The sequence below is a fragment of the Abramis brama genome (genome assembly GCF_963993115.1).
Source record: "Abramis brama genome assembly, chromosome: 2".
Taxonomy (NCBI): Eukaryota; Metazoa; Chordata; class Actinopteri; order Cypriniformes; family Leuciscidae; genus Abramis; species Abramis brama.
In genome coordinates, this window is record NC_139964.1 from 22,229,347 (window position 1) to 22,257,110 (window position 27,764).

General features: G+C 44.2%; 2 protein-coding genes across 3 annotated transcripts in view; both read left to right on the forward strand.

The window, feature by feature from the left end:
* Window positions 1-18,235: 18,235 nt before the first annotated feature.
* Window positions 18,236-22,448, forward strand: LOC311077875 (complement C3-like). The gene is made up of 12 exons (XM_084106510.1): window positions 18,236-18,407; window positions 18,577-18,636; window positions 18,711-18,801; window positions 18,893-18,941; window positions 19,176-19,266; window positions 19,466-19,555; window positions 19,705-19,810; window positions 21,000-21,089; window positions 21,215-21,295; window positions 21,488-21,571; window positions 21,780-21,915; window positions 22,086-22,448. Exons 1-12 carry the CDS (start codon window positions 18,261-18,263, stop codon window positions 22,225-22,227), a joined length of 1,167 nt encoding a protein of 388 aa, XP_083962636.1. The 5' UTR covers window positions 18,236-18,260; the 3' UTR covers window positions 22,228-22,448.
* A 4,032-nt stretch (window positions 22,449-26,480) lies between these two features.
* Window positions 26,481-27,764, forward strand: part of LOC311077870 (complement C3-like) — a 28,680-nt gene continuing 27,396 nt past the window's right edge. Inside the window, exons 1-4 of one of the 2 annotated variants that reach the window (XM_084106504.1) lie at window positions 26,481-26,608; window positions 26,917-27,112; window positions 27,268-27,436; window positions 27,523-27,596. In XM_084106504.1, coding sequence (XP_083962630.1) covers window positions 26,541-26,608; window positions 26,917-27,112; window positions 27,268-27,436; window positions 27,523-27,596 — 507 coding nt within the window. In that variant the 5' untranslated portion in view covers window positions 26,481-26,540. The remainder of the gene's footprint in view (window positions 26,609-26,916; window positions 27,113-27,267; window positions 27,437-27,522; window positions 27,597-27,764) is intronic. The other variant, XM_084106503.1, reaches the window with a different exon arrangement.

Here is a 27,764-nt window from a genome sequence, read left to right on the forward strand (position 1 = left end):
ACGTACTCGGTTACTAACGTAACCTCGGTTCTCTCTAGAAGAGGGAACGAGTACTGCGTCTTAGCTAAGACGCTGCGGGAAAAGTCTCTTTTCACGAAATACTGAAGCAAAAAATTATCCTTAATTTTGTAATATTGTAAAGCGCATTTGCAGCAGCATACAGCCATAGGCGAGACGGCTCGCTCGCTCATCAGACCAATGAGGGCTCTTCGCGCCCTCCTTGCCACTTCCCGCCGAAACGGGCGTGGCCTAGCCTTATAAAGGTAGCTCGAAAAGGCTGACTCACTTGATTTATTTCATCGCCGAAGCGAACCAGAGTGAATCGTACGCACGGCGGGGAACGCAGTACTCGTTCCCTCTTCTAGAGAGAACCGAGGTTACGTTAGTAACCGAGTACGTTCTCTTAAGAGAGTTCTCTCGTACTGCGTCTTAGCTAAGACGCTGCGGGAACCCAATGTAAAACGCCGTGCGTGCAGGGATGAAACACCAATAAACCTGGAAGCGAAGCCCAGGATTTACAGTGCACAATCACTAGAGGGACTCACAGAGAGTCCTAGAACAGGAGGGGGAACCCTCCGTCCCCATATATAGCAGCGTCCGCAGACGCGATAATATGACATCACATAGTCAAGGCAAGAGCCTGACTAATGTGGGAATGTGGGTCTTACGCAATACTGCCCATATGACAGTCGGCAGCGCGCTGCGCTTGCGATCTCAGTGTTCCAATCAGACTACTGATTCAGCTACACCGACAACAGCTTAGCCTGTAAGGCGGGAACCTCTAGGTTATAAAACCTGATAAATGTAGACGGCGAGGCCCAACCTGCCGCCATACATATATCCTGTAAGGATATCCCACTAGACCAGGCCCACGACGAGGCAACGCCTCTCGTGGAGTGCGCTCTGACACCCAGTGGGCACTGAAGACCCCTGGAAGTGTAAGCTAACGCTATGGCGTCAACTATCCATCTGGATAGGCTTTGTTTCGAAACAGCCATTCCCTTGGAACGTCCACTGAACGAGACAAACAGCTGCTCAGTCTGTCTGAAGACAGCAGAGCGAGACACATAAGCTCTTAAAGCCCTAACAGGGCAAAGAGAACTTAAGTCTCCTTCCTCTTCCGACACCGGCAGGGCAGACAGGGAAATAACCTGAGCCTGAAACGGTGTGTTGAGGTTTGAGTATGACTCCTGAGTCATTAGGCCCAAACTCCAAGCACGTCGGGCTCACCGAGAGCGCGTGCAGGTCACCTATGCGCTTCACTGAAGCGAGAGCCAGCAAGAACACTGTCTTAAATGACAGATGTTTGAGGCTAATCGTCTGGATGGGCTCGAAAGGGGAACCTTTCATGGCCTCCAAAACCGTAGAGAGGTCCCATACAGGGACTGAGGGAGGTCTGGGAGGATTCAGCCTCCTAGCTCCCCTGAAGAAGCGGATGACCAAATCGTTCCTTCCTATTGACTGACCATGCGTTGTTTCAGAGAACGCTGCGATAGCCGCCACATAAACTTTGAGCGTGGAGGGGGCTCTGCCCTTATCCAACAGCTCCTGTAGGAAGGAGAGAACCTCCGTCACCTCACAATCGAGGGGTGAACATCCCCGAGCTGTGCACCAGCTGGAGAATACCGACCACTTTGAAGCATAGAGCCGTCGAGTCGACGGAGCTCTAGCCTGAGTGATAGTATTTAGCACTCCCACTGAGAGATCAGCGGGTAACCGTTGAGCGCCCACACGTGGAGGGACCACAACTCTGGTCGAGGGTGCCAAATCGAGCCCCTGGCCTGCGAGAGGGGGTCCCTCCTCAACGGCACTGGCCACGGGGCAGTGTCTGCTAACTGCATCAAATCTGGAAACCATGGTTGGTTCTTCCAAAGTGGTGCTACAAGCAGCACTGAGCATTTCGTTTCCCTCACCCGTTCTATCACCTGAGGAAGGAGGGAGACGGGGGGAAAAGCATAGAGTGGACAGCGAGGCCACCTTTGGGACAGCGCGCTTTCGTTCTTGGAAAAGAACACGGGGCAGTGAGCGTTTTCGTGGGACGCGAAGAGGTCCACTTCCGCTCTGCCAAATCTCTCCCACAGCAGCTGGACTGTTTGTGGGTGTAAAGACCATTCGCTCGTGGGAATGTTGTTTCTGGACAGTCTGTCTGGACCCAGATTCTGTAGCCCAGGCACATGAACTGCTCTCAGCGAGCGCAAGTTGTGCTGAGCCCAAACCAGGAGGCGTTCCGCCAACCTGTACAGGTCTCGGGATCTGAGACCGCCCTGGTGATTTATGTAGGACACCACAGACATGTTGTCCGAACGGACTAAGACGTGATGGTCCTTGATTCGGGGACGAAAGCGCGTCAGCGCGTTTTCCACTGCCAGCATTTCCAGACAGTTGATATGTCGGAGCTTTTCTCGTTCTGACCACAGGCCAAAGAACGGTCTGCCCTCGAGCAGCGCTCCCCATCCCGAGGTGGAGGCGTCCGTCGACACCACTTTCACTCTCGAGGAAGTCCCCAGGCTTACACCTGATTGGTACCAGTCGTTCGCTGTCCAAGGTTTTAGAGCTGTAACACAGCTCTGATTGACCTTGAGACGCAGCCGACCGGATACCCACGCTCTGCACGGTACCCGCGCTTTCAGCCAGAACTGCAAGGGGCGCATGCGGAGCAGGCCCAACTGAAGAACTGGTGATGCTGAGGCCATGAGACCTAGCATCTTCTGAAATTCCCTGAGCGGGAAGGTCGCGCCGCAGCGGAGAGAGCTCGCTGCGCGCTGAATGTCCAGCGCGCGCTGTGGCAACAGCCGCGCCATCATAGACTGTGAGTCCAGAACTATACCCAAAAACGGGATCGTTTGACTGGGGTTCAGTGAACTCTTCGTCCAGTTGACTCTGAGACCAAGTTTCTCGAGGTGATCGAGTAAAATGGCCCTGTGCTCCACGAGCTCTGATCGTGATTGAGCCAGAATCAGCCAGTCGTCCAAATAGTTCAGCACTCGCATGCCTCTGAGTCTGAGAGGAGCGAGCGCTGCGTCCATGCACCTCGTAAATGTACGAGGCGCCAGGGACAGGCCGAACGGCAGGACTGTTATACTGGTATGTCTGGCCCTCGAAGGCGAATCTCAAGTATTGCCTGTGACATGACGCTATCTGTATTTGAAAATACGCGTCCTTCAGATCTATTGACATGAACCAGCCTCCTCTGCGAATATGCGCGAGGATTTTCCTGGTTGTAAGCATTCTGAAACTGCGTTTCGCTAATGCTTCGTTCAGCTGTCTTAGATCCAGTATGGGTCTGAAACCCCCGTCTTTCTTGCCAGACAGTATCTGCTGTATAGCCCCCCTTCGCTTTGAGCTTGAGATACAGGCTCTATAGCCCCTTTGCTCATCAGTTTTGATATTTCGGCACGAAGTAGGTGTGCTACTTCTGAATTCACCGTAGTTTCGACGCTGTGAAGCGGGGAGGGCGTCGACAAAACTGTAGCGAGTAGCCTCTCTTATAATGTCTAGCACCCATTCCGAAACCTCTGGGCGACAGAGGTGCTTCGGGCGTGCTGTAACGTAGGCGTTATGCCTGTGACATTCGAGGCGGGGAGCGCGCTGATCACAGCGGGCAGAGCGCTCGTCCTCGACCCCACTACGGTGCTTAACCGAGAGAGGGAGGGCTGAGCGAGTCTCGTGGGACTCGTTGTCTGTGAGTAAGTGTGGGCGGGAAGCGGGCACATTTACTGCTTTTGACGCGCTGTCTGCCTGAGCAGAGCGAGCGTGCACAGGTTTCGTTTTACAGAAACCACGTGACACGTGTGACATAGTGTTTGTGGCACTGGGGAATGTGCACATTTACTATGTTGGGTGCGCGATCGACCTGAGTCGAATTTATGGGCGCAAGCCCCGTGTGAGGGGCTGTGCTTGTGTGTAGCGATGGGCACTGGGCAGTGGGCATCAGCACTACATTTATAGCACCATCGGCCGTGGCCGGGACACCAGAAAATACATCCATATGGGATATTTCTGGGTAGCCGTAAAACGGCTTTTGTGTGCAGGCAAACAGGCACGGGTTGTACCACGTGGTCGTCGGCTGCAAAATACATATCTGCAGTCGCCTCTCAGGGCACTGGCAGAGCGATTTGTATTTGGCGGCATAAAAACTTTTTGCCGTCAGACCTGGGAATCGAACCCGGGTCGCCCGCGCAAAAGATTTAGAATCTACCACTGGACCACAGTGGAAGACACATTGACTTTCAGTTAAACGCGAGTATTTGTTTGCAAGCATGCGGGTAGCATAACATGCAATATCGACATTTTCAGACGCACTCGACTTCGCCACGGTGTTTAACCGAGTGAGGGAGGGCTGGGCGAGTCCCGTAGGACATGTAATGTCTGTGAGTGAATGTGGGCTCGGAAGAGCGGACACATTTACTGCATTGAGCGCACTGTCTGCCTGAGCAGAGCGAATGCGGACAGGCTTCTTTTATAGAAAAACCATGAGGCATGCAAAAACATAGTGTTTGTGGGCACCCAATGGAATTTTTCTAGGTAGCCGTAGAACGGCTTTCGTGTGCAGACAAGCGGGCACGGGTTGTATCACGTGCTCGTCGGCTGCAAAAATTCACATCTGCAGTCGCCTTTCAGGGGACTGATAGAGCGAATTGTATGTGACGGCATAAATTTTTCTGCCGTCGGACCTGGGAATCGAACCCGGGTCGACTGCGCGAAAGGCTATGAATCTACCACTGGACCACAGAGGAAGACACATAGGCTTTCAGTTACCGCGAGTATTAACCACACTAGCGTTTGTTGCAGGCGTGTGTAGTACAACATGCAATACTGACATTTTCAGACGCCTGAAAAGTGTCAGAATGTGAGAAGAGTGGATATCGCCCGGTTTCAGCGGGGCTAAAACACTCCATTCTCTTTTCGCCAGTGACGCACGGGAACCGTAGAAACGGTGTTCGGTTGCAGGCAAGCGGGTACTACGCGCTTGCTGGCTGCAAAAATACACCTCTGCAGTCGCCCCCGGGGGACTGACAGAGCGGAGCATTGGCGGCATAAATATATGCCGCAAGACCGGGAAACGAACTCCGGTCTCCCATGCGTTAAAACCTATCATTCCACCACTGAGCCACAGGGGGATACAGGCTTTTGGTATGCGTTGAGCGTCAACATGTATTCTTCGGCGTTTGCTGGCAGGCGTGCGCTTGCTGCAAATGACATTTCCAGTCGCCGACAGGGAACTGGGAAATGTAAGAGAAAAGGGGCCAGTAACTACGAATACACTTTTCTCCTTTCGCCGGTGAATGACGCGCAGAGGCAGGGTAGTTTTTCTTGTAACGTAAAGAAAAACTAACCCCGACCGTCCGCTTCCAGGAGGAGCAGCCTCGGAGAAGGATGCCAGGTGAGTCCTCAGAGTCACCATAGGCAATCGGCTCGGAGTGAGGGCGGTCGCCGTCAGCGAGCGCGAGAGCTGCGAGATCCTCTAGGAAAGGGGGGCGTCTTGAAAAAGCCGGCTCTTTTAGTGTAAAATGTACATACATAATACACATTATACACAGAAAATATATAGAAGGATATAGGCGCCGGAATGCGCAGCAGGTACGGCAGTGGAAGGCGGCGCTGGCCAGCGGCTTCAAGTGGCTCGTCCCGCTGAATTGCTTCTCAGACGACGCGTTGCTTCTCTCGTGATCCAACGATGCGTGAGCTTCGCTGAAGAGATGAAAAATCAAGTGAGTCAGCCTTTTCGAGCTACCTTTATAAGGCTAGGCCACGCCCGTTTCGGCGGGAAGTGGCAAGGAGGGCGCGAAGCGCCCTCATTGGTCTGATGTTGCATCAGCCCTCGCTCGATAGGCTTATGCAGTTGCCGCAGAGCAGCCAATGAGCGAGCGAGCCGTCTCGCCTATGGCTGTATGCTGCTGCAAATGCGCTTTACAATATTACAAAATTAAGGATAATTTTTTGCTTCAGTATTTCGTGAAAAGAGACTTTTCCCGCAGCGTCTTAGCTAAGACGCAGTACGAAAGAACTCTCGTAAGAGAACCTGTTTTACTGCTTGGCGAACATCCGCTGACCAATAGAGCGATCTCGAAAGAACCCCCTAGGGATCTCTTAGACACTGATTTACACCTCAGAACAACAAGACTTTATCCGAACAAATGTCCAAACCATGTTAAATGCATCATTTCTAAAAACGCACACACATAGCCCCTCACCCCGCGGCTCGAGGACAAAAGTTCAGCGCGCGGTTGTGAACTCTCAGCCTGTGTCGGCACACACACACACACAGAAACACGCTCAGATCCGACCACGTGTGATCAAAATCATCTTGTAAAATGTTTAAATGTATTTCTTGTTGTGTGCATGATCCCTTTTCCCAACTACTATATATATATATCTTTATTCGTGTGTAATCAATTTTGCTGTGCCTATAATCACGAGAAATCGTGTATCCATGTATCATCAGATCACAGAATCATCATTCGCGGTACCATTGGGTTCAGGAAGAACCAACGGTGTTGAATTCTTACCTCAATGTATAAAATTATGCTTTCTTTCATTTAATCCCGGGCTATCGAGGGTTATAACCGAATTTATCCTTGTAATACACATTCAAAAGAGGCGTGTAGCTCTACGAAGCGCAAGGAGGTGGCCACGATACGTCGTTAAAGACGATTGGGTCACATACGTGAGGGGGCGTGATTTTAGCTCCTTCAAAATATCGCGCCTCTCTCCTCTCATCGCAGTCCGCCAGAGAGAGAAAGAAGACCCCGCCTCCTTCCTTCAAGGAAACCTTCGCTCGCTTTTATTTTGTTTTTATTCTAAGTCTTTTCTTTTCCTAAAAACTACTTTACCTCAGTTGATAATCCTCTTCAACAAACCAAAGAAACCAACTTAAGGCTAAAACCATCTTTTGCTAAGTTTAGCACGTTTTGAATTACCATCGCAACCAGATCGCGTTGACCACGTGATCCAGGCGCCTTTGTCCACACACAGACACCCGCACAGAGGGCCGATCTTCAAGCAGAGTAACGTAAATCTTAAATTCGCAATCTGAAAGAAATGCTGTTTAAGTTGTCTAAGAATTACTAGAAATGTTGGGGTTTCGTTGTGAATGAATGTTTTAAACTGTTTCTGCCTTTCTCCAAATTCTCTCACTCACACTTACACTCTCTCTCACACACACACATACTCACATGCACGCGGTCTGGAGACAAACACACCACCACGTGCTCATAGAGACAAACACACCACCACGTGCTCACAGAGACACACATCTCCTTACAAACGCTGCTAACTTACACACACATAAAATCATTCTTATTCTTATTTTTATTCTCTCCCTCTTACTCTCTCTCTCTCCCAATTCTCTATTCTCTCTCTCGTAACCTTTTACGTTATTTTAATTTTGATTTTATTTCTTAGTACGATCGTTATATTGTTTGTTTGTTATACATATTTACTCCTGCGTGATTTAAATAGTAAATGTAATCTTTAGCTTGTGTGATTAAACTTCCATAATTCTTTGAATTGAAATTGTTCTTTCGTTTCATTACTGAAGTCACTGAAAGTCGCGATTTAAGCTACATCTCTACCTTTGATTTTACTATTGAAATATCTAAAATTGTCTAAACACGAAAATAATCATTCTCTTGTGGCCACAAGAAAAGGGTTATTTGTCGGTGTTAAAGACGATAGGTTTCTGTTCAGAAATTATACATGCTGGTCGCTGGACGGACAGTTTGCATGATAAATGAACATTAACCTCTACCTAAATTTCCCCTAATTAAAATATAATTCTACCCACCTATATCAGTAATTACTACGAGAAATCGTGTAATTATTGATACAAGTTGAGGTTTTGACCTATTCCCTATTTGGAATAATTTAACTTATGTAAACGGCATATGCATATTCATATCTTATGAATAATACCTCTCATTTGAGCTAATAAATTTCCTAACATAGAGGCATTGTTGTTACAACTAAACAAAATAACATGTCATTTACTAGAGTTCCTGAGAAAATGTTAATTGCTGCAGTCTATTTCAAATGTTTAATTAATAAAAAATCAGTTTGAATGAATGATTCAATGACTCTCTCTATAAATACTTCACTTATTTCATTCCTGGATGAATCTGCATTTTTGAACTATAAGCTTTTAAATTAACGATTCAAAGGCAAATCCTTTTTTTAACAATCACTTGTCACCACCTACTGGTGTAACAATGTAATGATACAATCTTTATTTAAAGTGCCAAGTTACTTTCAAAAGCTGCTTTATTCTATTTTGATCGTTTCCGTAGACATATAGTGTTTCTATACGAACTATAAACTTTTATCCCAATTCTTCATTGATAATTTGAATATTTGTAAAACAGAAAAAACACTGGTTAAAAAGACTGTAAAGCTGTTTCATTCATGATAACTCTTTTCTTTATGTCAGCGGCAGCGCAAACGCAGATTTGAATGTTCTGGTGTGATCAATAGACATGCTGTATCTGAATCGCTGTCATTTAGGAATGAGATTGTGTGGATGTTTGCACGCTTAATCGTGCAGCTCTACTATAACGTTTCCAACAATCCATTAGGGATTTTTTTGTTGAAAAAAATGCCTGGTATGCCTGGTTCAGATTACACTATTTTTTTTTTTTAATTTTTATGTTACAATAGTCACTGTGTCAGATTACGCGATTTTGACTCCTAAAATCTTGTCGTGGACAAGAAACATGTCAGACTACACATTGCTTTCTGACCAGTCATCGCGTGCCGTCTCACGCGCACACATTCACTCGCACACGTACACACGCTCTCACTCACACACATGCACTCACTCACGCTCACTCACTCGCGCACACACGCTCACTCTCGCTATCACACTCACACACTCACACACACGCACTCACTCACGCTCACTTACTCTCACACACACACGCAGACTCACTGTCGCTCACTCACTCGCACACACACACACACACACACACACACACACACTCACTCTCGCTATCTCACTCACTCACTCGCACTCACACACACGCACTCACTCACTCGCTCTCACACACACGCACTCACTCACTCTCACACACACACGCAGACTCACTGTCGCTCACTCACTCATTTGCGCACACACACACACTCACTCTCGCTATCTCACTTACTCGCTCACTCACTCATGGACACACACACCCACTCTCGCTCACTCACTCAATTAGCGCGTTTTCACACCGGAGGTGAAAGACCGCACCAAGGTCCGAACCAAAGGTCATGTTTTGATACATTTGCGCAATTATGCGAGCGCACTAAAGAACTTTACATTACGTACTTGCGTCCTGTCGTCATCATCTATATGGACTGCATCTTGACATTGATTGGTTTGTAAACAGACGTGCGTCTGACGTCAGCATGTTGTCAATTCGGCGGGTAACTTTGACAAGAATGAATGAACAGACGCATATCATTGCCACTATACTGTTATTATTACGCCATTACTCCCTAGAGCACCTGCTATACTCGAGGCTAGTTCAAATTCGCCAAATGAACGTCCTCGTTGTGCGAACATTTTATCGTCGCCGGCAGTAGTGCAGGGCTCGCAAAATTTCAAAATCGCTGGTAGCCCTTCGGGCAGGCACTCTTCAGATTTTGGTAGCCCGAAATTAATTTTACTAGCCCATATAAAAAGATTTTTAATGTAGAATATTGGTTAGGAGTCAAAACAATGAATCAAAAACTTTTTCAAAACACAAATATCAACAAATATGCATCTAGTTCTAACTGAACTGAAATTTGTGTGACCAGTATGGAACATGAATCAGTCATGTCTGTGGCTCAGCCCCCAATGAGGGTATGATAAAAAATAAGTAACTCTTTAGTTTAGGGTCTAATACTCACTATTAACTTGTTTCATTAATATGCAGATGGCAGGGTTTTTTCATCACTGAGGTCCCGAATGTGAGATATGCTAGTCAGGGGGGTCGGGGGCACCCCCGAGAATTTTTTTATTTCTCTGATCTACATATGTGCATTTTAAGATGTTTTGAAGGCCAAAAAAAAAGGATAACAATAGCTTTAAAACCATGTAAGTGGGCAGCTGATTATTTTTATCTCCTCATCAGCATCACACTCCTATTCTCTTTGTTTTTATCTTGCTCTGTCTCTTCCCCTCCTAAAGCTGAGCTTTGACTGATATAGGCTTTTCATTTTTGTCTGTCAGTGAAGTAAACAAAGGGTCAACTGATTGATTTATGAATCATTTTCTCAGATGCATTAATTTACTGAAAGCTACCAGGAAAGCTAGGTAGCCTAACTAAGTTTATTAAATTCATTCACAATATGTTCACATTCATTATTGATCTTATTCCTAATACAGGGCCGTAGACAGGGCTTTATAATCAAAGAGGTCCTACATTTAAGGTTATTAGGGGGTTCAAATTTTTTATTTCTCTGATATGTGCATTTCAAGACGTTTGAAGGCCAAAAAAGGATAAGAAATAGCTTTAAAACCATGTTAGCAGGCAGCAGATGATACCTGCTCTTACTTCTTATACATCACTCTTTCTTTTTCTCTCAGTCTCCTCATCTTGCCCTGTCTCTTCCCCACCTAAAGCTGAACTTTTTTAATTTACTGAAGGCTACAAATTGTATATTAATTCTCAAAATGTACACATTCATTATTAATCTTGTGCCTAACATGAAAACGGCTTTGTTAATGCTCTGTTAATGTCCCCTCACAATGACAGTAAACTAATTGTCACATTACATAGGCCTATTTTCAGTTCAAAATGGCGAAATTCGACAAAAGTATATTCATTTGCCTGATTATTTTTGTCATTCGTTTCACATTTATGACCTAAAAAAGCTGTCAAATATGAAATGTTTAGTTTAGCTACTTACATGTTATCTCGCACTTGACCGTAAACTGAAGCGTCGAGTCGCTCTGATCAAATTCGCGCTCAGCAGCTTCTTGTGAACATAAAGCCCGCCTACTTTGATTTGATTGGTCATCTAAAATTTTCTGACATTGACGAGCACCACAGACCAATGAGTGACAGACCAATGAGACTCAGGTGAACACACACACACACACACACCCTGTCCTCTGTTTCTGACGTTCGCTCTGCTCGGCGCCGCTGCGGATTGAAGATGAAGAACGCGCTAAATCTGATTATAACAAGACTGAAGCGAACACTATTTCAGATAGCCCGTCGGGCAGGCCGGTTATGCATTTTGGTAGCCCGACTGGAAAACACAATAGCCCCGGGACGTCGGGAAGGCGATTTTGCGAGCCCTGTAGTGTTGCTTTCGTTAATGAAAATTATGACTAAATATCGTCGTCAACGAACCTTTATCACGTGACAAAAACGAGACGAGACGCAATGTAAATGCTGGTCATGTGACGATAACTATAATCAAATGTACAATGCAATATTGTTGACGAATAAAAACGAGACTAAATGTGGTTTACAAAATAAAAACTATGCTAAAATGTCTCTTCATTTTCGTTGACCAAAACGAGACGAGACGAAATGTTATGACGTTATTTCATCTTATTATTTTCCAGTATTTCTGTTTCCCGTGTCTCACTTCAGGGGCTGCATCAGGTCGCACTGCGCAGACGCAGGCGACGTCGCTTCCTCAATCCCCACTCGCGGCATTATTTAGAAGATGCAACTGCGGTGAGATAGCGTAAACGACAACAAACAAAGTTAAGTCTGACGCCTGTTTCACACATACTCCGTTTGCAGTGCGTATGCGGTGCAGGAGCAGCACGCGCTATAGTGCTTTCACATGTGCTGCGTTTGCAGTGCGTAACTGATCCACGGCTGGACCACAAACACATACTCACTATTTTTATTTCAAATCCAGAAGTTATCAGCTACTTTAATTTAAAAAAAAGTTTGGTCAGCATTGGGATTCTCTTTGTACACATATACACTCTTTAATAGACGTAATTCACTTTTAAGCACAATTTAAACAACGTATTATACAATGCATTACTTTTATATAGATTTATATATTAAGTTGCTCAAGCAAGTGGTAAAATATTTAACCATGTACTTATATTAAAATCACAAACATTTTAAATTAAAACTTAAAATTGACATTTTTTGATTTAATACAATAAATCTTGGATGTCACAAAGAACTTGTTTTTCCACCTCCACGAATGAGACAAGTGTTACTTTTCTGTTTGCTATTTTTCCATAGTGGTACACTACATTGACTGGGTTAAATAGAATTGCATTACTAAAAAGAGAATTACTAAAAAGAGATTAAAATTCAATTTTCATTGATTAAAAGTAGACTAAAATGTCATCAGTTTTCGTTGACTTAAAACTAGATGAAAATAGTCATGGATAATTCTGACTAAAATAAGACTAAATTGCTCAGACTTTTAGTCGGCTGAAACTTGACTAGACTAAAAAGACGTGACTGAAACTAATAAAAACGTCTCGGGTTATGACTATAACCCTTGTTCCCTGAGAAGGGAACGAGACACTGCGTCGTTGAAAACGACTCTTTGGGGACGCTCCCTTAGCGTGCGCCTCTGAAGTATGAATGAAACTAATCCAATCCTGATTGGTGTTGCGTCATGACGTAACATGTGACGGCATAACCGGATGCATAAAAGTGACGCTGTCACAACACACACTAGCCTAGTGATGAAGCAAGCCGCTCTCAGGCACTTGAGGGGCGTGGCAGGACGACGCAGTGTCTCGTTCCCTTCTCAGGGAACAAGGGTTATAGTCATAACCCGAGACGTTCCCTTTCGAGGGAACTCGCACTGCGTCGTTGAAAACGACTCTTTGGGGAACGAATGCCCACTAGGCCACGCACCGATAAAAGGCCTGCCCTGGAGTGAAACTGATCTCAGGCACCCAGCTAGGACGAGAGCACACGTGCACCCGGCGTACTAGGGAGGTGCAGACTATAAAACCTGATAAAGGTGTGCGGGGTAGCCCAACCGGCCGCCTCACAGATCTCCTGGAGGGGAACTCCCGAGAGGAGGGCCCTAGAAGACGCCATGCCTCTAGTAGAATGAGCCCTTATGGCCAAAGGTGAGGGCAAATTGCGCACCTTGTAGGCCGAGGCAACAGCCTGAACAATCCAATTACTAATAGTTTGTTTAGACGCCGGGAGCCCCTTTTTAGGGGACCCAAAACACACTAACAGTTGGTCCGACCTCCTCCAAGAAGAGGACCTCTCGAGGTAAATGCTCAGAGCTCTGACAGGGCAGAGCAGATGGAGCCTCTCTTCTTCCGCCGACACATGAGGTGGAGGATGAAATGCCTGCAGGACCATAGACCGTGCCGTGTTAGAAGGCACCTTAGGCACATAGCCAGGTCTCGGGTGCAGAATGGCCTTAACTCCCCCAGGGGCAAACTCCAAGCAAGCTGGTGTTGCTGCCAGAGCTTGAAGATCTCCCACCCTCTTTAGAGAGGTAATAGCTAAGAGCAAAGCCATCTTGAACGTCAGGTCCTTGGGCGAAGCCGACTGAAGGGGTTCGAAGGGGGCCAGGGATAACCCTTCGAGAACCACCGCCAGGTCCCAGGCAGGAACCCTGGACCTGGTTGTCGGTCTCATCCTCCATGCACCACGGAGAAAACGAATGACCAGCTGGTGCCTCCCCAGAGGCCCATCACTCAATGGTGCGTGGAATGCCGCAATGGCAGCCACATACACCTTAAGTGTGGAGGGGGAGAGACCCGTAGAGAAACGATCTTGAAGAAACTCCAGAACTGAAGCCACAGGGCAGTTAACTGGATCTAACCCATGTTCTCTACACCAAGTGGAAAACACATTCCACTTGAGGCCATATAATCTCCTAGTAGACGGAGCCCTGGAACTAAGTATGGTTTCAACCACCCCGGCTGATAGACCAGCATCTAAGTACTGAACCCCCTCAGGGGCCAGACCCACAGTTTCCACAGCTCTGGACGAGGGTGGAATATTGTGCCCTTCCTCAGAGGAATCTGCCACGGCGGAGCTATCAGGAGTGAAATTATGTCTGAAAACCATACTCGGGCCGGCCACAACGGGGCTACCAGAAGAAGACTGATGCCCTCCTGACGGACCCTTTCCAGGACTCCCGGGAGCAGAGCGATCGGGGGAAAAGCATACAGGCGTAGCCTCTGCCAGGCCTGTACCATAGCATCCAACCCCAGTGGGGCTGGATGCGAGAGGGAAAACCAAAGTGGACAGTGGGACGTCTCTCGAGACGCAAACAGATCCACTTCCATCGGTCCAAACCTCTCCCATATCAACTTCACCACCTCTGGGTGAAGTCTCCATTCCCCGGGCCTCAGCCCCTGCCTCGACAGGATATCTGCTCCCTGATTCTGAACCCCCGGAACGTACATTGCCCTGATAGACAATAGTTTCCCTTGGGACCAAATGATAATCTGATGCGCCAATCTGGATAGAGGGCGCGACCTGAGTCCCCCTTGTCGGTTCAGATAAGCTACCACTGATGTATTGTCCGATCGTATCAGGACATGGTAACCCTTGATGTCTGGGAGGAAGCTCCTCAGAGCTCTGAACACAGCCAACATCTCCAGGCAATTTATATGCCAAGAATGATGATGGTCCTGCCACAGACCCCTGGCAAAGCGGCCGTCCATGACCGCGCCCCAGCCAGTGAGGGAGGCATCTGTCGAAACGGTTTTCCGGCGACACGACGCTCCTAACGCTGGCCCTTGGGACAGAAACCAAGGTTTCTTCCATATTACTAGAGAACGAAGGCATCTGCGCGTTACTCTGATCATACGGAACGGATTCCCCTTGGGGGAAAACCCCTTGGCTTTCAGCCACCACTGAAGGGGCCTCATATGTAGAAGGCCCAAAGGAATAATGTTGGATGCCGCTGCCATGAGGCCCAGCAGTCTTTGAAATTGCTTTACAGTGATGGCCTGGCCTAGCCTTATCCTGGACACCATTGCCAGAATGGACTCGATACGCGCAGGAGACATCCGTGCCCGCATCGTAACCGAATTCCACACTACGCCCAGAAACGATGTGCTCTGGGATGGTTCCAACACACTTTTCTTTGTGTTGAGTCTCAACCCCAAACTCTGAATGTGGCCAAGGACGACATCTCGATGCCGAACCGCCATTTCTCGAGACTGGGCCAAAATGAGCCAGTCGTCGATATAATTGAGTATGCGGATGCCCTGAGGTCTCAATGGAGCTAGTGCTGCATCCATGCATTTGGTGAACGTGCGGGGAGAGAGTGCTAGGCCGAACGGAAGAACCCGATATTGGTAAGCTTCGCCCCCGAAAGCGAACCTCAGGAACCTCCTGTGACATGGAAGGATGGAGACATGAAAATAAGCGTCTTTTAGATCTATCGTGACAAACCAGTCCTCGGATCTGATTTGATTCACGATGATGGGAATAGTGAGCATTTTGAACCTGAACCTCCTCAGAGAACGGTTCAAATGTCTTAGATCTAAAATTGGCCTCAGCACTCCATCCTTTTTTGGAACTATAAAGTACCGGCTGTAAAACCCGGACTCCCTGTCTGAAGGAGGAACACGTTCTATGGCCTCCTTTAACAGCAAAGATTGCACTTCTTGTTCCATCACCTGAGCCTGCTCTGGAACCACTGTAGTCTGCACCACCCCAGAGAATTTGGGGGGGCGGTGCCCGAACTGCAGTCTGTATCCTAATTTTATTATACGCAGGACCCATGCAGATATGTTGGGAAGATGACACCATGCCTCTACAAAATCTATTAAGGGAACCAGCCTCTCGAGGCTGGCCTCGGGTGTTATCCGAGCACTGTTCTCGACCTCCTGAAGCGAAGGATCGGCAGGATTTAGTCGATACGATCTTCGTGACCTCAATTGATGCTCGTTTTCTATTTTTTGACACGAACGACACGGTGTGCGTTCGCTGGAAATTGATGCGGCCCGAAGCGTCAGAGATGGCAGGAAACTCACATCGATTCCCCGAGGGCTCCGCTGCGAGAACAACCCCGGTTGCTCTGCAGCGGGGGGGGGGGAGCCCTCAGAGGTCCTATTACCCCAGCTAGGACCTCTTTCCCGAAGCCCTCCTAGCCTGAAGGACGTCTCTCAAGTCGCCCTTCTGGCCGGAGGACTTCTGCTGAGAACGTTTCCTCTGTTGCCAAGCTCCCGAAGGAGGGGCTCTAGAGGCAACGCTCTCTTTTTGTTCCTGGCGGTATGAGGAGCTGGATGACGGCTGGGGCTGATCTCTTTGCCCCACCCTACTCGACTTTGGTTTAGATCGACGGGGGAGGAACTGCTGAAACGCCGCCGATTGTTTCTTCGTCTCCTGAAACCTGTCGACGACAGCCGCAACCGCGTTGCCGAACAGGCCAGAAGACGAGAGCGGCGCATCAAGGAGAAACGATTTATCCTTCTCCTTGATGCCTGATAAATTCAGCCACAGATGCCTCTCCGTGGCTACCATAGCTGCCATAGAACGGCCGATAGCGCGGGCCGTCTCTTTAGTAGCACGGAGAGACAAATCTGTGGCTTTACGAAGTTCGGCAATATCTTCGGGTGTTGGCCCCTCCCCCTCATCTAAGTCTTTCAGGAGGTCGGCCTGGTATGCCTGCAAAATAGCCATAGAATGCAGACATGAACCAGCACGACCTGCCGCCATATAAGCCCTCCCAACCAATGCAGAGGTATCTCTGCATGGTTTACTGGGCAGCGCCGGGGCTTTAAGGGAAGATGCCGCTTCAGGGGAGAGGTATCCAGCGAGTGCCTCCTCCACCTTTGGCATCTTTCCATAACCCATATCTTTTGCCCCTAAAACATTTCTATAATCAACCACTGCTGGATTATAGATACGGGACGAATGGGGTTTTTCCCACGATCTCGAAATCTCTTTGTGGAGATCGGGAAAAAACGGTAAACCCCGGCGCTGAGGCTGTGATCTGTGCTGCAGGAAACGCTCATCTAATTTACTTTTTGTTTGCGTTCCCTGCTCATCTTGTGGCCAGCTAATATTGAGTCTGGCCACAGCACGAGTCACAACCTCAATCAGCTCCTCATACGCATGACCGTGAACCGGCGAGCTTTGTTCACGGTCATCCGCCTCGATGCTGAGCACATCCACTTCCTCGGAAGCAGAGAGCTGCAGCATCGGGCCCTGATCATGGGCAGAAGAAGCCGCAGCGCGGGCTTCTGCACCACAAACAGGGACCTCAGGATCCTCAGATGAAGAATGAGAAAGTGCCGCAGCAGTCTCATTCTCATCTGCAAGATTCTTCTGCGAACCCCACGAGCTCAATCGCCGCGCCGCCTCAACGGACGCGGGACCAGCCCCGTGGGGAGCGCGAGCTTGATCATGTTCATCAAAACAAGCCAGGCGGGAGCGCAGCACTCTTATTGATAGTGCTTCACAGTCGCCGCAAGCAGCCCCCTCGAGAGCTGCTCGGGCGTGCTGCGCTCCCAAACAGATCACACACAGCTGATGTGTGTCCCCACCCGTGATGTATCTAGGGCAGGGGTGCACACATTGCTTGAACTGTTCACTCGCCATCATATAAACTCTTTCTCACAGACAAACAACACCAAATAGAACGTACAACAACAGAGAGCGCTTGCTGAAGAGCGAAAGCTAGTGTGTGTTGTGACAGCGTCACTTTTATGCATCCGGTTATGCCGTCACATGTTACGTCATGACGCAACACCAATCAGGATTGAATTAGTTTCATTCATACTTCAGAGGCGCACGCTAAGGGAGCGTCCCCAAAGAGTCGTTTTCAACGACGCAGTGCGAGTTCCCTCGAAAGGGAACTAAAATGACAGCTTGACACAAAGACTAGACTAAAACTAAAATTAAAACAGGCCGCCAAAAACAACACTAGCCGGCAGGCCAAGTATGTGTGTGCGCGCGTGCAGGTTTCAGAGGTTTCACACCTGTCATTTTGATTTGGACCAAACTGAAAAGTCCGAAAATCCGGACCAAACAAGGTAGGTGTGAAAGGGCCCTTACTCACTCTTGACGGAACCCGTAGTGGAGGACAGAAAAACTGAAAAACATGCTAGTCTTTTTATCGTGATGTCGTGAAGCATCGCAGACGCGACGTTGGTTGTCGCCCACTATACAAGATGAAACGATCGAATCTTGCGTACCGACGCCCGTTGTTGTTTACAAATCGCCACGACACCCTACGTCAAACGGATCGTGCCAAAATTGTGTAATCTGAACCAGGCATTAATGTAGTGCTATGTATTATTATGTGAATTGGCCATGTCTTTTAACTTGATCCCCCCCCTCTTGTCCAATTACCCGTTTGTTTAGGCAACGATCATGGTGTTCCAGGCTGTGGCTGAGTACCGCATTCAGGTTAAGAAAAAAGACATTAATTTGGACATGGAGCTCGCTGTGCAGGAGAGATCAGAAAAAAAGATTTTCGCTATGAGAGAGTCCAACATGAATCGTCTGCGCACAGACAAGGTCTGGAAATATGACTGTATGAACCAGAGTTTGTGGTCTTAAAACAGCACTCAGTTAGCAAATTTAAATCTCTGATTAAATCTAGTCTGATTCACATGTTTATGTGTTAACTGATTCACCTAAAAGAGTGTTGTCTTTATTTGTCTACTTTATGGACTGAATTTCACAGTTTGACATTACGAACAGCTTCAACATCACCGCTCAAGGGACTGGGGTGGCCATGCTCTCTGTGAGTGTTCACAAACGCATTAATGCAATATTTATTGTTGTTCTGTGTTAAAAGCTCATGTACTTTCCTCGCAGGTCTTTTCTGTGTATTATGCTCTGCCTGAAGAGAAAGACAGCGACTGTAAAGTGTTTGATCTAAGTGTGCAAATGGAAAAACAGTTTGACGGTAGGATTCATCATGAGAACGTGACACGACTAATTTGAACTGCTGTGTTGTAAAATAAAGTTGGATCATGATGTTATCTTTCTATACGTAGTGTCCTATGATGCAGCCACTGAAAGTTATCTACTCACCATTGAATACATGTGAGTATACAACTATTCTAACGGTAACACTTTAATATGGGGAATACATATTCACTTTTAACTATGACTTTTGCCTCAATAAACTCCTAATTTACTGCATATTAATAGTTTGTAAGGTAGTTGTTAAGTTTAAGTATTGGTTAGGATTAAGAGATGTAGAATATGATTGTGCGTAATAAGGTATTAATATGTACTCAGCCTCAAGTGTCAGCCTCACGTGTGCCTCCTTTGCAGGTTCAAGGACCCGTTAAGAAGCTCAACCATGTCTATTCTGGACATTGGCCTGCTGACAGGGTTTAAAGTGGATGAACGTGATCTCTCAAAGGTAAATAAATAATGTCAATAATTGTAAAAAGTTTACTGTAAAATCGTAAACTCTGAATATTTACGAGTCCAGCATATTGAATTATTCCATGGTAATATTGTTACAAGTGCTATTAAATTTATGTAATGGACATTTTTTACTTGAACTTTGATATCACAACTGTTGTTGTTTGTTTTTTCTCTCATGACTTTTTCACCAGTTATCTTCTGGTAAGGATAAGTACATTCAGAGTTTTGAGCTGAACAAGGAGCTTTCAGAGCGAGGATCTCTTATCATCTACATAGATACGGTACAATCAATGCCACTATTCCCATATATTGTTTAATTTCTCTTTTTGTGATTGCAACTGATTTCTTTCTCATTTGCTGTGAGCAATTTGGTAAATTGCTGTTTTGCATATGAAAGCTCTAATTAGTTTTTTACTTAATGTCATTTTAGATTTCCCATAAAGAAAAGGAAAGGATTGTTTTCAGAATGCACAAGATCATTGAAGTGGGAATGCTGCAGCCCGCCGGAGTCACTGTGTACGAGTACAACGCTCCAGGTACATTAGTCACACACATGAAGCGTACAAGCAAGCATCTGTGTCAAGAGGACTAGAAAAGAAAAGCATCTAACTAGGGGTGTGACGAGATCATGTGCTACGAGATCTTGCGATATTAAAACGTGACGATATTTCTCGTTGAGGTGAAAAGCTGTCTCACAATATCAGCATGTCAAAGTTGAGTTTGTGTCTTTTACTGCTTATGATAATTCACACTCAGTAAGAAGAACTGAAGTGACATTCATAGGTAGCATTTATCGTCAAGTCACCTGCAAAATACCAGAAATGGTGCATTTCACGGACTAGAAACCATGAACCGCATATTATTAGACTGTTTTCTAAGGCTGTACAATTATATAGACCATTTAAAAATCATAATAAAGCATAGGCTAGTGCTTTTGTGAAATCTCAAACGCTGCAATTCAATTAAATATACGCACACAGTTAGGACCGTCTCTGCTTGTTTGCAGTGTAAGGATAAATAAAAGACTGGTTCTTTAAATAAGTACAGCATTTTTCTTTACTTAAGAAACACTATATATAAAGGCGAATTTTTGGTGTATTTGAGGAGCTGAGAAGAGTGTCTAATGCTGCCTTTCATATGCTATCGGAAATTTCTTACTTACCAAGTCGTGTTTACGAGCTCATCGCATTCAAATTTTGACTTGAGAGGGTGTTCATGTCCAATTGTAAACTAGTATTTACGATAGTATTTAATTCCGATGGCATGTGAAGGCAGTATTAGTCTATCATTTGTTGTAGAGTAATAGCCAATAGTGCCTTAAATAGTCTGTGCGAAGCACTTCATCTTTATAACATGAGATTTTGGCCAAATCACAGAAGAAAAAAAACTGTATTCCCACATAGCTACTTTAAACTATATAACCTGAAGTTGATGAAAACGTAATGTGATGCACTTACTGACGTTCTATTGACGGAAAAACATGTATGTTCGACATTCACTGGTCAAAAATTTTGTAACTTCACTTGAGCTTGATTTTGGTAAAATGTTATGAATATAACACATGCAAGTGTCAGAGCACATTTAAAACAACAATATCAACTTTGACAACGTGGTGTTTAATTATAAAAAAAAAAAAAATCAGTGATTTCCTGAAAAGTAATGGTTTTGGACATACAAGGCTTCCGTCTGACAGCTTCAATGTGCTGCACTTTAATATTTTAACAGATAAGCGATGTGTGAAGTTCTACCATCCTCAAAAGAAAGGCGGCGCACTGAACAGGCTCTGCAGCGAGGAGCTGTGCCAGTGTGCGGAAGGTACATACACTTTTATTCATCAAACACAAGATGAACATACAACATGCTTTAAAAATATAACTTCATGAAGTCTCCATGAGGAAGAAAGAGTGTAAATGTGGTAAACGTATGAAATATCCTGACAGAGAACTGCAGTTTGCAAAAGAATAAACACATCGATGAGGCGGATCGTGAAAAAAAGGCCTGTGAACATGAAGTGGAATACGGTAAACATCCAGAAATCTTATTGTAAATTAGCAATAGAGAATGTTTGATTATGTCTTGTACAATAGCGTTCCTTCTCAGGACAGTTTTATCTCCTTCATAAAGTCCCAGTACGGCCTACAGTCCTTGCCAGTTTATAAAAAATGTTCAGAGCTGTTTTGTAGATGATCATGTAACACATTTTTGTCTTGTAGTTTATAAAACCAGGTTGTTGGACATGAGCTTCTCACTGTACGCAGACATCTATAACATGACGGTTGAACAAGTGCTGAAGGAAGGTATGGTTTGCCAGTTTCTTTCTGATTTACTGTGTCAGTGAAAAACTGGACATAAAAGATGTCAGCTGTGTTTCATGACTTCTGATCATGGCAGGTCAGACAGTCTCCATCGCACTGGCTTTATCCTCAAAGGTTTGTGTGTGTGTGTGTGTGTGTGTGTGTGTGTGTGTGTGTGTGTGTGTGTGTGTGTGTCTGTGTCTGTTTTCAGGCACTGATCCAGATGCGGAAAAGAAAATTAGGTCATTCTTGGCTCATCCTTACTGTAGAGAGTTTCTGAAATTTGAAAAGGGCAAGACGTACCTGATCATGGGTCAAACCAAAACCCTTCCAAAGATTGGCGGAAAGTATGACATTTGGAAGATGATGTTCAATTTGGTTTAGAGACTGATACTTTAATTTTGAGACGTTTGACGATGATGCATTTGCATTTTGAATAGAAATAATATTATGGCTTATGTCTGGTGCATAAATGGCTCCTAATGAAAAATGTTCTCACTCTTCTCAATCATCTCAGGTTGAGGTACCACTTGGGTGAAGACACCTGGATTGAATACTGGCCGACACAAAAGGAAGCCCAGATGAAAGAACATCGAGAAAAGTCTATTGGCATGACCTCGCTCGCCGACAAGCTCGTCAATTTTGGATGTTCCACATAAGCGTTTTTATGAGTTGAAATTAATTTAAAATCAACTAAACAAGCTTTTAATTCTAGTATAATCCCAGATTTACAAGCATTTGCAGCCTTTTCTTTCTTTTCTTTTTTAAGTTGCTTAATGCTTTATTGCTTAATGCTTAATTAAATTAGTTCAACATAATGTCTATCAACTGAAATGTAATCATTTATAGCATTTGTCAAATAAAATTTGCAAACATACAACAGACTTTATTCTTGATTCTTTTGCAAGACTTCCAATCGGATGATGTCGAAATTTGGAAGTTTGGCTCAGGGTCATGGTGCAAAAGACCCTAGGTTGAAATTACTCCGAACCATCCCTTTAAGCCAGTGCTGATTGTGGAAAGGAGGGATTGGCTAAAGCAGTGATTTTTTTTCTTTTTTTTTTCTGTTAGTCAGCATTTAAGCCCCTTAAAGGTGAAGTGAATTTTAGAGTAAACAGACAATAAAGTTGTATTGTATCCACCTTTTTCCTACGGCCCATGATGCTTTGCATCAATAGGCCTTTATCGTTCACCATGGCTGCCAGTTATCACTGGACCACTTCGCTCTCGCATCTCCCAAACTTGATTCCATTTTAATGGTTTAATTAAATTGTTATAACCAATTATTTAAAATGTAATGATTTAAGCAAAACTTTCTTCGAAGGTTAAACCAAACTTTCTTGACGGGTTGCCGTGTAGACATTTGAGTCACTCTGTGTTTTTATATGACGATAGTTTATGAAGCTAAAATGCTGCTGAAGTGACTCTCAGAGCGGCTGTGTTGATGAAGTGCATTAATGTCCTCATATAGGCTGAAAACATCGCGAGCATCATGCGTGCCTCAGTGTGTGTGTGTGTGTGTGTGGTAAATGAAACAGCGTGTCTGTGCTGTCCGTTAAACTGTAAACAGTCAGTGAAAGATTCGCTCTATGAACACCATAATAAGTATTTTTCAAAAACTGGGTACAATAAGATGACATTACTTGACATTACTCACCCTTCAACAATCGAACATTAAAAGGATATTTAAAAATGTAAAAGCATTAACAAATTACTACAACAGACCATGAATGACCCCTGATTATTTCCGTAGCAACATTATGGATGTGTTAAAAAACACTGTAGCCTACTAATATCTGTATTATGCAACATATGTTGCCTTTAATCAAAAATGTTAATTAACTGCAGTCATTGAGTGATTTATATTTCAGTTTCGTAATTTTGACAGACAATATTGCTTACCTGCTTCAGAAAGTAAAAACTGCTGACAATTCGGCTACATTTTAAAGGGGTCATATAATGTCATTTTTGTACAAGCTAATATGATTATTTAGGGTCTAAATTAAAAGTTTGTAATATACTTTAATTAAAAATTCTCATTAGTATTGTAAGAAAACACAAATTTTACCTGGTCAAAAACAGCTCTGTTTTCAGCACGCCGTTTCAGTGCATGTGTCTTTAAATGATAATGAGCTTTGCTCACCCCGCCCCTCTGTTCTGTGCGTACACCGTTGATAACACAATAACACAATAACCATAACGCGTTTTTCATCATAAACGTGGGATTATGAATTATATTGAGAACGTAGTACATAGAAAACATGCCGTAATGTAACGTTACCCTGAGTGTAAACCTTAGACACATTCATCTTGAAGCATGCAAGCGATTTGCAAAGATTAATATATTAATAAAGGTTAATAAAACGTTACACTTACTTCTTCTGGAGGTTCAGCAGGAACAGGTAAGTACCGATTATTTTTTTCAAAACCAGCTTTACTGACCCTCGTTTTTAAAGCTGTCTGGTGTGAAATGATTTGCAAACATGAAAGCATGGAAGTTGATCTTGGGGAATCCTCGCGAGGGAATCCCCGCGTCAATGCTTTGGCATATTCCCTTCAAAAACAAAACTCAGACACTGTGTCTTCAGCAGTTCTGATTTAGGAACATCAAAATGACTGCTGTGTTCCTTATTACACCCAAGAACAGAACACCACAATCGCTTAGACGACGCCATTCTGCTCCAGCATATCAATTCACTATGATGACAGACAGCTTGCTCACGAGCGAGGGCGGGTCTGTGTTTGAAACGCTGCTGTCAATCACCCATCATGGGAGGGGCGTCGATTGTGTGACGTCACAAAATCGAACGGCTTGATTTGAGACGGGGTAAAACATATAAGGAGATTTAAAAAAAAACGACTGGATGGATTTTTATCATTTTATGATGGTTGTGTACAGGCACTGCCAACACACATTTCAGTACAATCAGCTTGTAAAAGTGCATGTACCATTATATGACCCCTTTAAAGTGTGAAAACAAACATGGAAAGAGACGTGAGGATTTGGGGAGAAAGTCTGAAATGTGGGAAGTAAAGGATTTGTGAGTAAAGTCTGAAATTAGAACATGAAGCTGCTCATTCAGTCAAACTGACGGATAAGTATTATTTGTAGCAACCTTATAATTTGAAATTGTAGTCTTTTTGAGTGTAACTTCCCCAAACCGTAAGTGACAACCATAATATAAAACGCAGTTGACTCGTTAGATTTGTTCTAGATCATTAGCAGCTAGGTCTTGTGGTAGGCCTACCTTGGTAATCTGAAAGCATTTTCCTCAGGAGTTGCCTTCTTTCATACATGTATGTGAATTCATTCAACGGATTGGGGGTTTCAGGGTTTCAGTCCTAGAGTCTGAGAAAGAAAGAAAAAAGAATGGGGAGAACATTTTTTTGTCACTAACATGTTGCTAGAGAATTTGAAACTCCTTAAAATTAGTTTTATCCATCAGAATTTATTTTGGTTGTGTAACGTATGTAGCCTGGCAAGCCAGACCTACATCAAGATGTTAGGTCTGGCAACTCACCATAGACACGACTCAATCCGAGGGGCGGGATAAACGGCTGTCTTTCAAATTCCCTCTGCACGCAATAGTCCAGCTTCAACCACACTCAAAAAAAAAGATTATGTCTAAACATAAGATTTATGTATTTGAATTGCATATAGAATTTCCATCCATTTGGATTACATAGTTTTAACATAAACCAATTAATAATCTGAATGTGATTCATATTTTTAAGTCATATATAAATTAAACGGATAAGATTTATGTAATTGTATTAATAAACTGAATGTGATTCATATTTGTCAGTCATATGTAAATGAAACGGGTAAGATTTACACAGAAAAACGCCCACGTTAAATTAATACTTCTCAGTGTTCATATGTGTGCACACTACAGAGTTAAAGTACCATTGAAGCAGGGTTGAAGTTAATGAGATAATTAAGTGGTGATTGAGCATTAATTATGAACACCTGCTGTTAACAAGCAGAATCACTGAAGAACAGAGAAACACAAGAACTACAACTGACTTCAGACACAGCCTTAGATGAAATCAACTGAAGATAAAAGAAGACATTAAATCTGTGAAGATCTCAGCAGAGGAGGATTAAACAACTCCACAAACAGCATTACCAGCTTCACTTATTACTAACCAGACTGACTTTATTTCATTTCCGTTTGAATGAAATCAATAGTTGTATTTTAAAGTCACCATGATGGTGGTTAGCGTTTGCTTATAGATAAAGAAAGAACACACACACACACACACACACACACAAAAAAAACAAAAAACTTTGTTTAACAATATAATTCAGTTGAAATACTGGGATGTTTTCCAACCCGAACTGATCAATAGAAGAGCAGCAGACTTACCAAAGGTTGCATTTGCACAACAGTGCAGGTCATTTACGGGAAATCTCACTGAAGTGAACTCTGTTCTTTCCCCCTTAAAGCACCATAAGAACCTATTTTCTTATCAAAGTAACCGTTAGATTGATCAACTGGGGGAAAAAAACTGCAAACAAAGTCATTTGATTTCTAATCTAAGGATATTGTTGTTTGTTTTGTTTTTGTATGGGTTTTTACATACATGGGATGTACATTGTAGTGTCCAAGAAAATTATTGTTGGTTATTAATTACTCTGGTTATTGTTGTGGCACGACAGCCACTACTGAGAATTAAGTTTGAAACCTTTATGCATCGTTGTTTTTAGATTTCTTTAGTTGGAGATTTGTTGAAAGCTGTCTCATCTCTCAGTATTAAAACACTATATAAAAAAATGTTTTAAAGAAAATAAACCGCTGTTGTACGTTGAAATCATTATGTAGGCTAATATTCAATCGCATTATTATTTCCATCAACTTTAACTGATGCGAGTGTTTTGAGCTGCCAATGGGAGGAGTTTTACATCAGCGCTGCACAAACATGAACACACACACACACACACATACACACACACACAGTAAGAGACAGAATGGAAGTGAAGCTGCTGTGTCTGACTGTTCTTCTCTCCTCACCCCTCCTCACACTGTGTGACCCGCTGTGAGTATTAAACACACCGTTTTAATGAATTGGTTACTTATACTTAATAACAGCCTTTTTCGCTGTGTCAACTTGCCCCATTTGCCAGCTCTGTGCCATGTTATTGGGGCATGTTGTCACAAACTATCAACATGTGTTCAATGTATCTTTTTTTTTTTTGTCTGCATAGCAGTGACATTTTAAGCTATCCTTATATTGCTAATGCATTTCAAAACTAAACCTACCATGCTAAATATTCACGGGAATAAAGTGACAACTAGACCAGTGCCCTTCATGTGATTTACAGCTGTTTGATTTGATCTCCTCAGGTTTGTTCTGTCAGCTCCTAATTTGCTGAGAGTGGGTTCCTCAGAGAACGTGTTTGTGGAGGCTCAGGATTACACTGGAGGAAACCTGAACGTGAGGATCTCAGTGAGGAACCACCCAAAGAAGAACCTGGAGATACTGTCCAAAACAGTGACACTGACTACAGAAAACAATTACCAGATCCTTACAGAGATACAGGTGATGCCACTCTGACATACTTTGTCCTTATGTAAGAATATGTGTGTCATTCATCAGAGGGCAAACTTCATATTTGAACAATCTTCTATTTTATTTACAGTTAGTTTGTTTTTATGCATGTTGTAGATCTTTCATTATTATGTACTGCTGTTCAGATTCCCAGTGATAGGGACTATTTCTCTGATGATCCTCTGGAGAAGCAGTATGTGTATCTACAAGCTCAGTTTCCATCTCACACTCTGGAGAAAGTGGTCATGGTCTCATTCCAGTCTGGATATATATTTGTGCAGACAGACAAGCCCATCTACACGCCTGCTAGCAGAGGTAAGAAACAGCTTCAGCATTAGATGCCCCCTTGAATGAAACTATTTCTGTAAAAAAAAAAAAAAGATAAAATATCCTTTCTGCAGTTCAGTACAGGATCTTCTCGCTGACGCCTGGTCTGAAACCACTTGAACATGCTGGAATATCAGTGGAAATCATGGTACTCTTAAAAGAAAACTTTCCTAAAAAAAATGATTCATGAACTTTAAAAAGTCATCGTAACAACATAAAATGCAACATAAAACCCTAATGTAGGTAACTGATGACAAAGAACTGATAAGAACCTGTTATTTCAACGTAAAACCATAAAATGTGAAGTGTGACAAGG